General features: G+C 39.8%; 1 protein-coding gene across 1 annotated transcript in view; it reads left to right on the top strand.

Annotated features, from left to right (window-relative positions):
• The window catches only part of SMOC1 (SPARC related modular calcium binding 1), a 69,808-nt gene that overhangs the window by 27,512 nt on the left and 27,460 nt on the right, over nt 1-14,836 (top strand). The window contains exons 5-6 of the mRNA XM_035113442.2: nt 364-411; nt 12,498-12,554. Coding sequence (XP_034969333.1) covers nt 364-411; nt 12,498-12,554 — 105 coding nt within the window. The remainder of the gene's footprint in view (nt 1-363; nt 412-12,497; nt 12,555-14,836) is intronic.

Raw genomic sequence — 14,836 nt, 5'->3', positions numbered from 1 at the left:
TTACATACACAGTCTGTAACGTCATCAGACCAGACTGCAACGCTCATATTTCAGAGGAACCCCTTCCTCTGTACTTTGCTCTTGCAGATACGGTAGTAAACTTGTATCCTTCAAACTGGATTCTACAAAATGACTGAGCCCAGTACAAAAGTGGCTAGAGAAGCAGCAATATTTCTGGGATTGGACACATGTGTTGGGGCAGTTGCTTGGATATTTTTATATTTTTATTTTTAGGGCATCTAAGGCAAATGGGCCAAATTTGTGCCAATGGATTTGGCTGAATTTGTTGAGATTGTATATCTATGAATGCTTTGCCCATGTCTTCTCTTAAATAACAGATTTATGTGTTTCCTTCTCTTTAAGGTTCAGTAACTGACAGGCCTTTAGGACACGGTAATTCTGGGAGAAAAGGTGAGTGGAGTTCTATGCTCACAGAAGCGGTTTTTGTTTTGTTTTTCAATGTAGGGCTTTCCAGTCCATCTTCCTTGAGTCACGTTGGAACTTCTCATAATATGAAAAACATTACTGTAATGCAAATGGTGCCATGGTATCAAGTCCTGAGTCTTAAGTGCTGCTTTCATGAGGAGAAGATGACATCCGATAAGAGTACATAAAAGCAGAAGCTCCAGGATGGTCCTCATGAGTTGTGTTAATCTTGAGTCACCCTCTTGAGTTATCCTAAGAGTGAAAGAACAGAAGACACGCATGGTCAGCACAGATCTATAGCAATGCTGAGCATGCGTATTAAATTATGGGCCAGCTGTTCCCAAGTGTAGGATTTTCAGAGGTGCTGCACATTGACCTAACGTAAATTCTCACTCTGATATGTGAGATCATTGCCTTGTAAGCGTTTTTGACTATTTATTTTGAATTCAGCAGGGGAATAATCAGGCCAAAACTAAAGCACTGTTTAACTATACAGCTTGATGCTGCCTTGCACTTTCCATGAGAAAGTTCTGCACCAGCTGGCAGAACCGTTCTGAATACTTTTTACAAGCAAGATTACTAGTACAGTCCACCAGCTTCTCACCTTGGTATAAAGTACTTAAATGTTGTAGGAATACATAATGTTGAGGAATAACTTGAGTTAACTAATATTTTAGGTAACACCAGCTAGCCTTCCAGAAGGACGGGGGGGGGGGGAGCTGGAAAATTAATTTTGCCTTATGTTTTCTGCATTTTTATGTTGTGGGGAAATCTCCCATACCACCATGCTGTTTTTGCCTCTTCACTTTAGATGTAAAAACTCTATTGTTGCATTCAATTCCATAGGAATTTTTGCATACAGTCAAGCGTGCCTCAAAGAGGCAGAAGAGCTAGAGAGTGTCGGCTTTTGCAATATGAGCTGTCAAAATAAGGACTAGAAAACCGGAAATCTGAAATAGATTAGTAGAGATATTCATCCTTCCTCAAACTGCTGCCTTCGAAATGTTTTGGACTCCACCAGCCCAACAAGCAGAGCCCTGTGAGGCTGATGGGAGTTCTAGTCAAGCATCTGGAGGGCACAGAGTTGCGGTAGGCTGATAGAGATGCTGTAATGTTTCTGATTTAGCTGCAATATTCACTTAACAAATTCCATTGGTGAAAGCCTGTGCAAGGATTTCTACTTGGGCAATGGGGCCTTCCTCTCATCTCCCAGTGTACCTCTAGAAACTGGCTTGGATTCCTTTACTGCTGCTCTAGAATGGTTCTTTTTCTTTGGAGTTTTAGAAAACGTGATCCTGCCTTTCCAGAATTTGAGTGAGGAAAACAATGGATACTTTGGGAATATGGCTGCCCAATTGTAATCCTTTAAGATAGGTCAGCAGGCATTCCATACATGGATTGTTCCCTGTGTTCCACATTTGTAAGATGCATCTTCTGATGCTAGTTAACATGAGGCAGTGGGTATGCCCAAGAAAATCAAGTCAGGACTGCTGGAAGTAGTGGGAGTTTGGGCCCTTTGCTAGACATGCCATTACCATGTGAAACCAAAACATTATATGGTGGTAACTCTAGTTTTGAACTTAATTCGTTCTGGAGGTCCGTTCTTAACTTGAAACTGTTCTTAACTAGAGGCGTGCTTTCACTAATGGGGCCTTTTGCTGCCCCTGCGCCAACATCACACAATTTCCATTCTCATCCTGGGACAAAGTTCTCAACTCGAGGTAACTCTTCCAGGTTAGCGGAGTTTGTAACCTGAAGTGTTTGTAACTTGAGGTGTTTGTAACTCGAGGGACCACTGTAATCGTCTTTGGGTTCAGGAGGAGGCTCTTGAGGAAGGGAGTGATGCTGGGCTTAATACCCCTCTGTGATCTGCTAATTCTTTTGTGTGTCCTTCAGCAAGAAACCTGTTTTTCACTAGAGAAAAATTCATTTCAGTTTTCCACCTTGCCTTTTCCCAAGCTCTCTATTGAACTGATAAAACATTTGCCTTCTTTTATAGCGGGATTGGGGGGTTGATCTCACTGAGGTCTGGACAATGTCTTTAAAAAAAATTTTTTTGAGGCTACTTTAGATTTTTGAGGTTTAAAATGTTAAAGTTTATGTTTTAAATTTTGTATATTGCATTGTTATAAAGTGCTCTTCTACATTGATGGTGAAAAGTGGAATATAAATTTTAAATAAGAATTCTGTCCATTCTAAGCTAAATAGTCTGCTGTTTTGCAATTTGCCTTGTCAAATGTTTGTTCAACCCTGTGATTCAGCTTCCGTCACCTTGAAAGTGAGAACAACAACTGAGGTTTATAGAACCTCTTGTTCATGCATCTGCAGTCTTGGATTAACCACTTATGACCTTTAATCCTTCTCATATGTGGTTGATGCAAAGCAGATCAGATCAGCTCTTTTCTGCCATGTGTTGAACGGTGAATTGACTGAAGCTTGACAATATTTTTATGTGTCTCCATCCTTCTGGCACTGCCCTTGCATTGAACTTTCCCATTTGTTTGTCTTGCTATTAGTCCTGAAAGTAAATTGCCAGGTGTTTTTTTTAAAAAAAACCACACACACATCCCCAGTAGTCATCAAAATACTTTTTTCCTTGACAAATCATTATAGAGAGAGCACATTTCTCCCTTAACCTCAAAGGGATACATGCAGAACAAACCTTGCATGTTCCTACACCATCCAAAAAGTGTGCGCAAGTCTGTGTTTTATGCAGTTTCGGAATAGTAGCGAGAGTGGGAGGCAATTTCTCCCTCCCCTTAATAAGCCTACCTTCTGTAAATTCTTGCTAACGTTTGCAGGTATCAAGGAACCAAAGGACAATCAAATAATAGATGTGCTACAATTTCCATAGTGATTCTGTGGATTAGAAATTGCATAAATGACACACACACACCCCGGCTTGAGTGAAGGCTTTGTCTTGAGATGGTTGAACTGCCTTGAACTCTATGAGCTGGCTTTGAATATGGTAGCCACTGTTCTTTCATTTTTGGTCTATAAAACAATTCAGCCTCCATACCCCAAATTTGAAAGTGCAGTGTGATTTTGTTATCTGCTTTATATTTTACCTGATCTTTATTTTCTTACATTTTTATCCCACCTTGATTCTGTCAGTGAAGCCCAAGGTACATGTGGATCCTACAAAGACAACTGTGCAGGCACTAACCAGACCCTCACCTACTTAGCCTCAGGAAGTGAGTGGCCTGTGCCCTTGGTTCTCCCTGGGCCAGATTCAAGTAACAAGTCCTGCTAGTGGAAACATTGGGGAAGGGTTAGAAGAACCCCCAGAACATCACATAAGGGGAGAAGAAGGGAGATTATTCCAGGAATGCTTGTACTGACAGAATTATTCCTTAGCACTACATTGAATTCCTTCCTCTAATATGTTGCTTCACTTCATACTTTTGTTTTATTCTGGCCACATTTCTTGGCTGACCATAGATAATCCAGGATACCTGCTTCTCTGAGCTTTACTTGAATCCACCACCTGACTTGTCAAATTGTGTTTTTTACAATCAGTTTTTGGTTTTCACTGTTTCCTGTCAAAAGTATTAAGTCTTATATCTTTAAGATGCAGCCAGTATATCTTCCCCCCACCTCCTTGGAGAGTCAGCAGAGGATGTTCCACCCTGTTTAGGTTAACAGCATCATTGTACAGTCTATAACCAGATTAGCTCACATTCCTTTAAATGTGAATTTCCTGAATATCTAGGTTGAGAGTTGGCACAATATATTCAGAATATTTTTTTTTTAAGTGCGGAAGGCAAACAGGTGCATGCCTCAGGCAAGAAATCATCCACTGTTGACTCAGTGGGAATCTAGCAGTCCACCTTTGTGATGGTTAGCAAATTCCAGAAGTTCCAGAGTCAATGGGTAATCCTTTTGACTGCATATGGAGAGTCTTTTCACCAAACGAATTGTTTATTAAACTGAAATGTGATGTGATAATTCCTTCCTCAGCAGGGCTTCAGTTCCAATGTAAGATCACCAGTTTCCCCCAGGGTTAAGTGAACAGGCCAGCAATTTAAAAGTGGATGCAGCTGGGGAACTCAAGAGTTTGTACACTAAGTATAAGAGAATTCATGCCACAATAAATATTGATCTTTAAGATGCCCCAAGACTCTTGATCAGTCAATAGTATGTGTCACAAAGACTGGAATCATTCTGAATATCTATTTTCAGAGGAGAAAGCCTGGGACAAGAATAACAGCCTCTTGCACTGATTCTGATATGTATACAGCTGGAGTTTTAGGTCTTAGAGCTGACAAGAAAAAAAGAACTCAATTGAAAATTATGGGACCGTATGTTCTATTCTTGAAAAGGCTCAACATTGTATGTCTCTTGGAATTTTGTATTAAACTTTTTGACTATTTGCTTAACTTGTTGAATGTAGGTAAGAATGGTTACATTCATTCAAGAAAAATAAGAATGTGTGTGGTCGGAAGTCTCCTTAAAGCCGCGTTGATGGCCACTGAGAATGAGTTGTCTTTACTTTTCTGCCTTGGATAGCTGCAGAGTGGCACAACAAAGGGAAGTTGAAGCTTGCTAGGATTCAGGATATAGTTTTTTAAAAAAATTGTTCGCCCAAATATACGGTAAGACTTTTAAGTTTTGGCAATGGACATTCATTCATTAGCCAACTAGAGGGAGAGACTTTTACGTCCCCCATCTTTGGTCCAGACAGTGATGACTACATAGGAAAAAAAAAACCTTAAGATATTATATACTAGGGAAATTGATACTATTGATACTATTGTGTGGGTAAAGGCAGTAAACCTAGTCTGCTTTTTGTGATCCTGTCCAGAGAGGTATGTGGCATTTATAAGCTGACAGTTGTACTAAAGCAAGAAAGTGGGCTTATTAAACTTAATTCCATCTAAAATTTGGATTGGCGCTAGGTTGTTGCTTCTTTTTTTACCCTTCTTGCTGAAATTGTTATGAAATGGACCACGAGATGATTCCAGGTGATTCCTTCCATCCCGCTGAGACCCTCTACTTCTTTACTGTGTTTCATTGTGACAATGTTTTAATAGTATTTTTTGAGTGTGGAATTGTTCAGCTGATTGATCCAAAGGTATACCTGTTGAACTTGGGTTTTTGCTTCTAGTTGAAATTGTTCACTCTTTGCTTAGGAAGAAAAGCAGTGTCAAAAGAGAACACAACACAGTGATTTGTATGTGTGCCATTCTCAGTCTGTTATTCATCCATCCCTTTATTTTCACCCTTCCCATTCTCCCCCTCCCTCTCTCTCCCCCTCTCCCCCTACTCTCTCCCTACCCCTCATATGCAATACAGACATAGCTGACGAGGTGTCCATTCTCTTCTCTGAGGAAATGAAAAGGCATATTGTAAGCCTGAAAACTCAGTCTGGTTGTCAGCCAGAAATTAGTTCTCTAAAGAAGATGATGGTGGGAGGGAGGGGAGGAGAGGAGAGGGATGAGAAGAGAAAAGTACACTTTGCAATAGTTTTGCCTAGGTTCACTGCACATGGCTGGATGTGAAGGGGGTATTAGGGGTCCTAAGCATGCAGGTTTCAGAAGGAAGGCAGATTGTGTGTCTGGGAGGAATTAGGCAAAAAATTTGGGCTATTTATTTAATCCTCTCAAGCAGTCTTTTTCTTCTCCCCCTTCTGTTTTTCTTTTTGTGTCGAACAGACTGCTTTACAGGGGGGCACGTGTGGTAATTAACACATGCAGCTGTAGGGCTTCCACCATATGGTTGAATTTCAAATGGCCATTGATCTGGGAACTCACTGCATTACCCACCCCCACTCTGCAACCCGAAGCCTTGAAGATGTGAGGGAGGTTTTATAGAGAGACTTTCCTCGGGGGAGAGAGAGAGAGAGAGAGATTGCTGGGCTGAGCAGAAAGTAGCTTAAAGGCACAGGGTGTTCTCTCAGGTGCCTTTAACTGCATTGAACTACTGAAAATGTGCATTAAATATAACAATTTAGGGTGCATGTGTTAAAAAGACACATTAATTGTAGGCTTTGCTTACATAAAACCAATGGCTCCTTTTCCTTCCTTCATTTCTTCCCACTATTTTCAAAGAGGAACCCCTGAACTGGGATTTGACCCTGGAACTCCCTGGTCATAGTTCCTTTCCAGACTGGTCATTGTGCTTATCAAAAGGAAAGTCCTCTACTGCTTCAATAGGCAATAATATATTAACGTGTCCCAGTAAGGAGTCTGAGCATAGCTGCCAAGTTTTCCCTTTTCTCGCGAGGAAGCCTATTCAGCATAAGGGAAAATCCCTTAAAAAAAGGGATAACTTGGCAGCTATGAGTCTGAGAGAGTTACTTGTTTGTGCACACACCTGCCTGGTTATCCAGGAATGGTAGTGCAAAATGGCTATTGCATTGGGTTGTGTCAAAAAATGTACAGAAAGCTTTGGTGAGCGATTTCACCATTGGACAGAACAGGAATAAGAATATTTATTTCACAGTGCATTACCAGCTAAATGGTGACACTTTCATAGTTCTTATTGATGCTTATACTGTAAAAAATGTGTGTATTAGAAGTTGATTGAGACAAATGATTTAAGACACATGCGGCATGTAATTGTCCAGACAGGTGTTCTGTATATCTGCATTAGATCACTAGCACTAACAAACATCTCTCCCCCTCTGTGTAGACAGAATTGTGTTGGTTATCACACTTCAAGATGTACAGGGCTAAGGATGGAAGAAAGCATGCCTAAATTGATTTACCATGATGGCATTTACTGAACTGAAAACTCGCCTACAAACAGAAAAAAAAGGAAGAACAGTTCCCAGAACTGATCCTATTCTGCCATTTCTGAAAAGGACCTTCAGGAGAAGGTGGTGTTCTCATTGATCCTGTCCTCTGCAAATGAAGCTACATCTAGGCCAGGAAATGTGTCTTGATACACTGTGTTTGGAGGTGTGTTGGCTAAACCAGTCCCATGCCAGACTATTAACACCAAGGAAGCCACCACTGGAGGACAGGAGAGTGCAGTGTGTTAGAGTGACAGTGTGGCTGATTGACCGAAGCCTAGGAATTGGCATAAACTGATATTACATATGCCTTGCAAATTTCCTTTAACAGTGGACAGTATCACTGGATGACAGATTCAGTGTGTCTTTCATACTTTTAATTAGATACATATTTTTTCTTGTCCCAGATGAAATTTGAAACCTAACTTCCCTTGGCATCCATGCCAAAGGGTGGGAGAGAAGAAAAAGCTTCCAGACATGCTTATTAAACTACCTGTTTGCACCCCAAGTCATTCTTTAAATGCTATCTAAAGCCATGCAGATTGATGGCAGGTTTGCAATTGGGCAAATTAATAGCAGGGTTGCAAGTGGGATGTGGTTTTGTACCCTTGGTGGTGTAGAGTGGGTGGGGTGCTCTGTATCAAGATTTCAAGAGTCACGGTTTTCAAAGCAGTGCCAGAGTGATGCAGCTTGTAAGAAAAACCCAGCAGCGACGGGCCCTATTGACATATCCTTTTTAAAGGGCTGCTTCCAGGAAGAGGGGATGCTTTGTCCGTGATCAGAATAAACGCATTGTACACCCAGACAATTAACTCTTCAAGTGACTTGCCAGCCTCTTTAAAGCCACTATACTCCCCTTCGGTCTATCCCCAGCTCTATTCAAACACTTAAGCACACCATCTTTGTTTTGTTTATTATTCAAAAAAAAAAGTCCTTCACAGGAATAGCTGGAGCGGATCAACATTGTCCTCTCGGTGGCATTTATCTCCAGCCAGCAGTGAATGTGTCAATCAGGAATCAAAAAGCCAAACAGAAGAGGCTTTGAATCATGTCATCGGGGGTCGAAGTGACTTCCAGCTGTCTGTGCAACACCAAAGAACTGTGCTGTCTTTTGCAGAAGTATACTGACTTGACGATATTAGATCACAAAGTCTTTGAGGAATATCCCCCAACCTCCTTCATACTGATGCACCTGCAAGGGAGATATTTGGGGTGGAGGGAAGGGAGGGAGACGAATGTATTCCAGAAAGTCTCTCTTCTGCTTGGTTGAAGATTCCTTAAGCATACTGTTGCAATTAGCAGTGGCAGTGTTTTGTAAAAAAGCAGGCACCGTTTATTTCAGGAGTGTGCAATCATCTCTCAGGTTGGAGTTCATGATGGCCTTGAATGTTGAAGCATTTGGATTCTAACCAAACATTTTTGGGTTTATAGTCTTCTTTCCTAGACTGATATCTGTACAGTCCCCTTTTATGAAAGCCCTGTAAAACTAGAATCAATAGAACCTTGTCTTAAGTAACATATCATTTTCACTTCCCTGTAAGTAGGGTGGTTTCTGACCTAAGAATACAAAATGAAATGACGAAATACATAATATAACAGCCCCCTCTCACAAATACATTTAAAAGGCCCATTGAAGGCCTTAATTTCCCATCAAGCCTTTTTTTTATCCTAGGTCCCGTCTGCACTTACATTCAGAGCACCATTACACCGTGATTATATCTGTGACTTTTCAATATAAGTCAAATAATTTGATATCATGTTAGCTTAGATTAGGTTTATTAATATGTGTCCTTTCCAACTAAAAAGCTCTAAAGCAATTTACAACTAAGTAAAAAATAATAATGCAATGTTCATAATACAAGGGTAGGAGGGTTTTCTGTGACTAAAATGGAATGTATCTTGTTTTGAAACAGTTAGTCTTCCGGAGTGCCACTTCATTCCAGACATAAAAAATAAAAATGGAATGGTTAGAGAGATGTTACTCGCTGAGGATTGTGTGTTTTAATTTAGTGAAAACTGTATTTGGTGTTACCAGGTAACAATGGTGAAAAATTTATCATCATAATTATAATATACTTATTTATACCCCATCTACTTACCAGTTCATTACAAAACTTTTCATCTTAAGCATCGTTTGAGGAAACCAGATGCCCTGGTTTCTCTTTATTCCGCATCAAAAAATTACTCAGTACAGTGGTACCTCTGGTTAAGAACTTAATTCGTTCCAGAGGTCCGCTCTTAACCTGAAACTGTTCTTAACCTGAAGCACCACTTTAGCTAATGGGGCCTCCTGCTGCTGGAGCATGATTTCTGTTCTCATCCTGAACCAAAGTTCTTAACCCGAGGTACTATTTCTGGGTTAGCGGAGTCTGTAACCTGAAGCGTTTGTAACCCGAGGTACCACTGTACTGATTTATTTATTGGCTGAAAAAACCCTGAAATCTTTTATTTCTAATAGAAGTTACAGAAGCAGGCAGCACTGTTTGGTGAGCATGCAGAAACTGATGGGATTACAGTTCTGGGCTTTTGATCAGCAACTGTTAACCAAGCTATGGGAAACACCAGCCCAATACTAGATAAAGTTAGTTGCACCTAAATCCTGCTGAAATGAATGAGAATCTTTGGAGAACACTTTCTTACTAGAAAAAGTTAGTCATCTTGTCACTAATTGAAATGAGAAACACTGCTTAACAACTTGGAAAGCATTAAGATCGGCTTCTGTAAAACAACAGCTTTAGCTTAATTGATTTTAAGAGTTGCAGCATTTAACTGCAACTGACTTTCCTCTTATCAGCACTATTCTGCTTTAAGCTTGTTTTCTCAGTTAACTGGTTAGTGCTTTAGTTTTCTTACCAAGTTGTAATCAAATTTTGTTTTTTGTTTTTAAATGTGATTGAACTTTTAAGAGTTGAATCACACACTCTGGTTGCAACTAACAGCCCCATAAAATAATGCCCCTGCATCTCCCTTCCCACCTTGACATTAATCTCATTAGGTCATATGTTTCTTCCTTCATCTGCTTCCTGTTCTTTTTATGTGGAATTCTGTATGTTGGCTGGAGCAAGGATATTTCCCCTGTTTTTGGAAACTCTGCTTTTAGGATTACTGCATCTGGAAATTCAGCAGTGGTAGCTAACCAGTTGATCAAAACTGGGCAGGATTTTTGTTTTAAATGTTGCATAGCACTTCATCATATTATACTATGGTTTTGTAACTGAGATTTTCTTTCTGTATATCTTGTGTCAGGACATGAGGACACAGAACATGTGACAAGGTATTTAAAGCCACAATATGCTGTAAATGTCCCCAAATTCTCATTATGTCACTTGTTTTTAATATGCTTACATGACCCAGCTAAGCAGACAAACTAATGCTTTTTATGGTTTTCTTTTTGCACATTGTAACTTTTGATTTATTCTTATAGCGTATACATAATACAAAGACCAGTAGAGGAGATAAACAATGGCTACTTTTCATTGATGACATGTATGTCTGTACCAGAGAGCTCAAACTCTAGATCCAAATTCTTCTGACCTCAAAGCCTTTCCCCCCTTGAAATGAGATAATGAGGCTGTAAGTTTAAGTTCTTTAAGCGAGGAGGAATTAAAGAACCTTTTAATGAGGGTGAAAGAGGAGAGCGCAAAATATGGTCTGAAGCTCAACATCAAAAAAACCAAGATCATGGTCACTGGTCCCATCACCTCCTGGCAAATAGAAGGGGAAGAAATGGAGGCAGTGAGAGATTTTACTTTCTTGGGCTCCTTGATCACTGCAGATGGTGACAGCAGTCACGAAATTAAAAGACGCCTGCTTCTTGGGAGAAAAGCAATGACAAACCTAGACAGCATCTTAAAAAGCAGAGACATCACCTTGCCGACAAAGGTCCGTATAGTTAAAGCTATGGTTTTCCCAGTAGTGATGTATGGAAGTGAGAGCTGGACCATAAAGAAGGCTGATCGCCGAAGAATTGATGCTTTTGAATTATAGTGCTGGAGGAGACTCCTGAGAGTCCCATGGACTGCTAGAAGATCAAACCTATCCATTTTTAAGGAAATCAGCCCTGAGTGCTCCCTAGAAGGACAGATCGTGAAGCTGAGGCTCCAATACTTTGGCCACCTCATGAGAAGAGAAGAATCCTTGGAAAAGACCGTGATGTTGGGAAAGATTGAGGGCACTAGGAGAAGGGGACAACAGAGGACAAGATGGTTGGACAGTGTTCTCGAAGCTACGAACATGAGTTTGACCAAACTGCGGGAGGCAGTGCAAGACAGGAGTGCCTGGCGTGCTATGGTCCGTGGGGTCACGAAGAGTCGGACACGACTAAACGACTAAACAACAACAAGTTTAGGCATTCAGGGGCTGAATCATAGTCAGAGCATGACTCTGTCCCCATTTGCTTCATCCTGTGGCCAGTTTTCAAAAGATTATTTTTCTTCATGGTTTTAATTTGCTTTGGATTTTACTAGGTTCAAGCACTTATGAGAAATGTTTCAATGTTATCTTTGCACTTGGAGAATTTCAGAACAGGGGAGGCCAATAAGAACACATTTCTTCTAGACACTCTTCTGTTTTAGCTATGTTGGTATTGGTGATTTGCCAATGTAAGCATTAGGAGTAATATGGCATATTAGTGATTGCAGCCTAATTCCTGTGCAGCAAATTGTGATGCCAGATTCCATGCTGATAAGATTCAGAAAGCAAGATATTTCAACAATAATGGAAAGTATAAAGATGAAATATATTTGGAAGGCCAACCATTTTAGCAAACAGAATTTTAGGCCTAGTTTTCATATCCATTACTTAACATGGTGGCCTTGTGCTGATGGGCTTCTAACCTTTTGGCACAGTGAAGTGCAACTTCACCTACTCATATACTAGCACATCGCGACATCTCATGCTCCCAAGCTCCCAAATTGTGATTTGTGCCACGTGTTAGTGTGATCACCACATCCAAGAAGCAGGGAACCGCCATATTAAGAATAGGTAACTAGGGCCACAATGAACAAACTAAGCCCATCTGATCCAAACGGTGGTCATTCTTCTCACAATACACCGAAAAGGAGAATGTTCTTTGGTTTTGGTCAATGCAGTGAATGGGAGGGATGACAAAAAAATGACTATTCTGAAAATGATTTTAATAATTCTCTGTTATGTTATTCTTTAAGCAAACTCCTTAAAGTACTTTGCCTTTTGTGTTCTCATTCTTGTGATTTTCTCTCTAATGGACTTGGCCGGGCCATGTAAAAATCCCAATCATTCAACAATACTGGAGAGTAGATAGTATTTACCTCAATAATGGTAGTTTCTTTTCGATTCTTTTTAACTCTCAATTCAGATGATGGTTCGAAACCAACACCCACCATGGAGACCCAGCCTGCTTTTGACGGAGAAGGTAATAACCTCAGAGATGTTTATTCTCACGTAATATGTGTCAACCTAGTATTTTGTTATCCCATAAGAAAAATGCCTACTGCCACATCACACAATATATTTGATTTGGGTGTTAATTTTTTTTTTTGCATAACTCTCCCTGGATATTGGGTTGCTTGGAACAAATGCCAGTGTCAATTGGGTTCACTGCCATATCTATGACTATCCATTTCTGTAATCATGATGTGACAATAGAATTAGTTTACAGCCAAGTTTGCACCTCTCAATAGCAATAGCAACTAAAGATAAAAGGAAATATTTGGAAGGTTTATCACTTCCTGCATGTGATGCCATGTTTAAGAAAAATAGGCCACTTGAAATATAGGCGGTGGACAACTTGGAAACAAAGCTACAGGTAAATACAAATTAGGAACACATTATCAGATATTTCACTTCATTGGTTGAGAAATGTGGAATTATGTTCTTTTATGGGACTAAGGGACAATCTTATACCCACTTACCTGGGAATAAGACCCATTGAACTCAGTGAGACAGCAGTGAGACACTACATAGTAGTGTGCTCTAAAGTGATTTTTCAAACTGATTTGCCACTGCTCCCCATATTGATGGTATCCATGCTGAGCTTGAGCAAAGCCGCCAATTTGGTTATCCCTCCTGTGTTTTACAGAATTACTTGAGAGAGTGTTTTTAGTTGCTTAGGTGCTGACTAGGACTCTTCTTCTGCTGAGCTACATGTTCCATGGACTGTGCAGCATTTTATCTCACTATACCTGTTCTGCTTTGCATATAAAATGAGAACCTCACTTTCTACACCCAGTCTGTTGGTTTAGGGTTCAGTTCTTTAGCAATCTGTGAAACTTGCAAGTATGCAGCTACAAAAAGCCTGCATTCTATTTTATTTTTTAAAACAAATGTTGTAATATATGGGTGGAGAATTTTAGTTGTGCTAAAATGGTGACTGGTTCTGCAAAAACATGCTGTTCTTGTTTTGTGAACACACAGAGAAAGAGAATTAATAGGCAGAAATCCTGAACTGAACTAGTTCTGCAATATCATAGATTTGTGCTACCATTATTAACTACATCTTTGAAAATCAGGTTATTGGAACTTGAACACCTACTAAACCCCCAAACACTTGAAAAACTGTAGAAAAACTGAGATCAAGTGCCTTGTTCCTGGTTTCACAGACTGGAGTCTTGATGATGTGAAACAAATCAATTTATACAACTGGCTGTACTCTGGTTTTAATAATAAATCTTCCCTTTCCTTTAATGTTTTTTTCCTCACTGTGCAAATGAAAAAAAACCCAAGCAGTTTTTCTTCTTCTAATCCATTTCTCTAAACCCAAAAATAATCTGTAGCTTTCAAACTTCCCTTTTTAAAAAAATGTAAAAGAAAGGTTTTGTTTCTCTTACTCAACTTAGCCTGTTTTTTTGTTTTGTTTTGTATACACTGTATTTTTTGCACTCTTTGTTTTGCTGTTCAGACAGTAATAAATTTGTTGGTCTTTAAGGTGCTGCAAGATTTTTGTTGTTAACAAGAGAGTAACATGGTTAAACCTCTGGAAATTGTCAGAATACTTTTGGCTTTTATTTATTTAAAAATACTTATATAACACTTTATACAGGGTCCTTATAGAGGTTCCTGCTTTCCCGCCTCATTAATTGCCTGAAATACTTGTACCACTTAGTCACATGGTACTGGAAGAACACCAGTGACTCAAACACAAGGTGTGTGGAAATGGGCACTGAGGTTTTCTAAAACACATTGGTGTATAAAAGCAGGATTGGGCCATCAGTTTCCATATTTTTCCACTGCTTCAAGCAGTGTCCCAATACAGCAACTTGGAAAACAGCTAATGTGATTGCACAAATCATGGCAGTGCTGTTTTTATTATTTAGAGTTTATATATTTATAGGCCATATATTTATGGAAGCGAAAGGAAAGTCCAATGCTGTAAAGAAAAATATTGCATAGGAACCTGGAATGTAAGAACCATGAATGGAGGTAAGCTGGATGTGGTCAAAAATGAGATGACAAGAATAAATATCGACATCCTGGGCATCAGTGAACTAAAATGGAAGGGAATGGGCGAATTCAGTTCGGGTGACTATCATATCTACTACTGTGGGCAAGAATCCCGTAGCAGAAATGGAGTGGCCCTCATAGTCAACAAAAGAGTGGCAAAAGCTGTAATGGGATGCAATCTCAAAAATGACAGAATGATCTCGATACGAATCCAAGGCAGACCTTTTAACATCACAGTAATCCAAGTTTATGCAC

This window comes from Zootoca vivipara, chromosome 1 (genome assembly GCF_963506605.1).
Source record: "Zootoca vivipara chromosome 1, rZooViv1.1, whole genome shotgun sequence".
NCBI lineage: Eukaryota > Metazoa > Chordata > Lepidosauria > Squamata > Lacertidae > Zootoca > Zootoca vivipara.
This window is presented reverse-complemented; position numbering and strand designations above follow the sequence as displayed.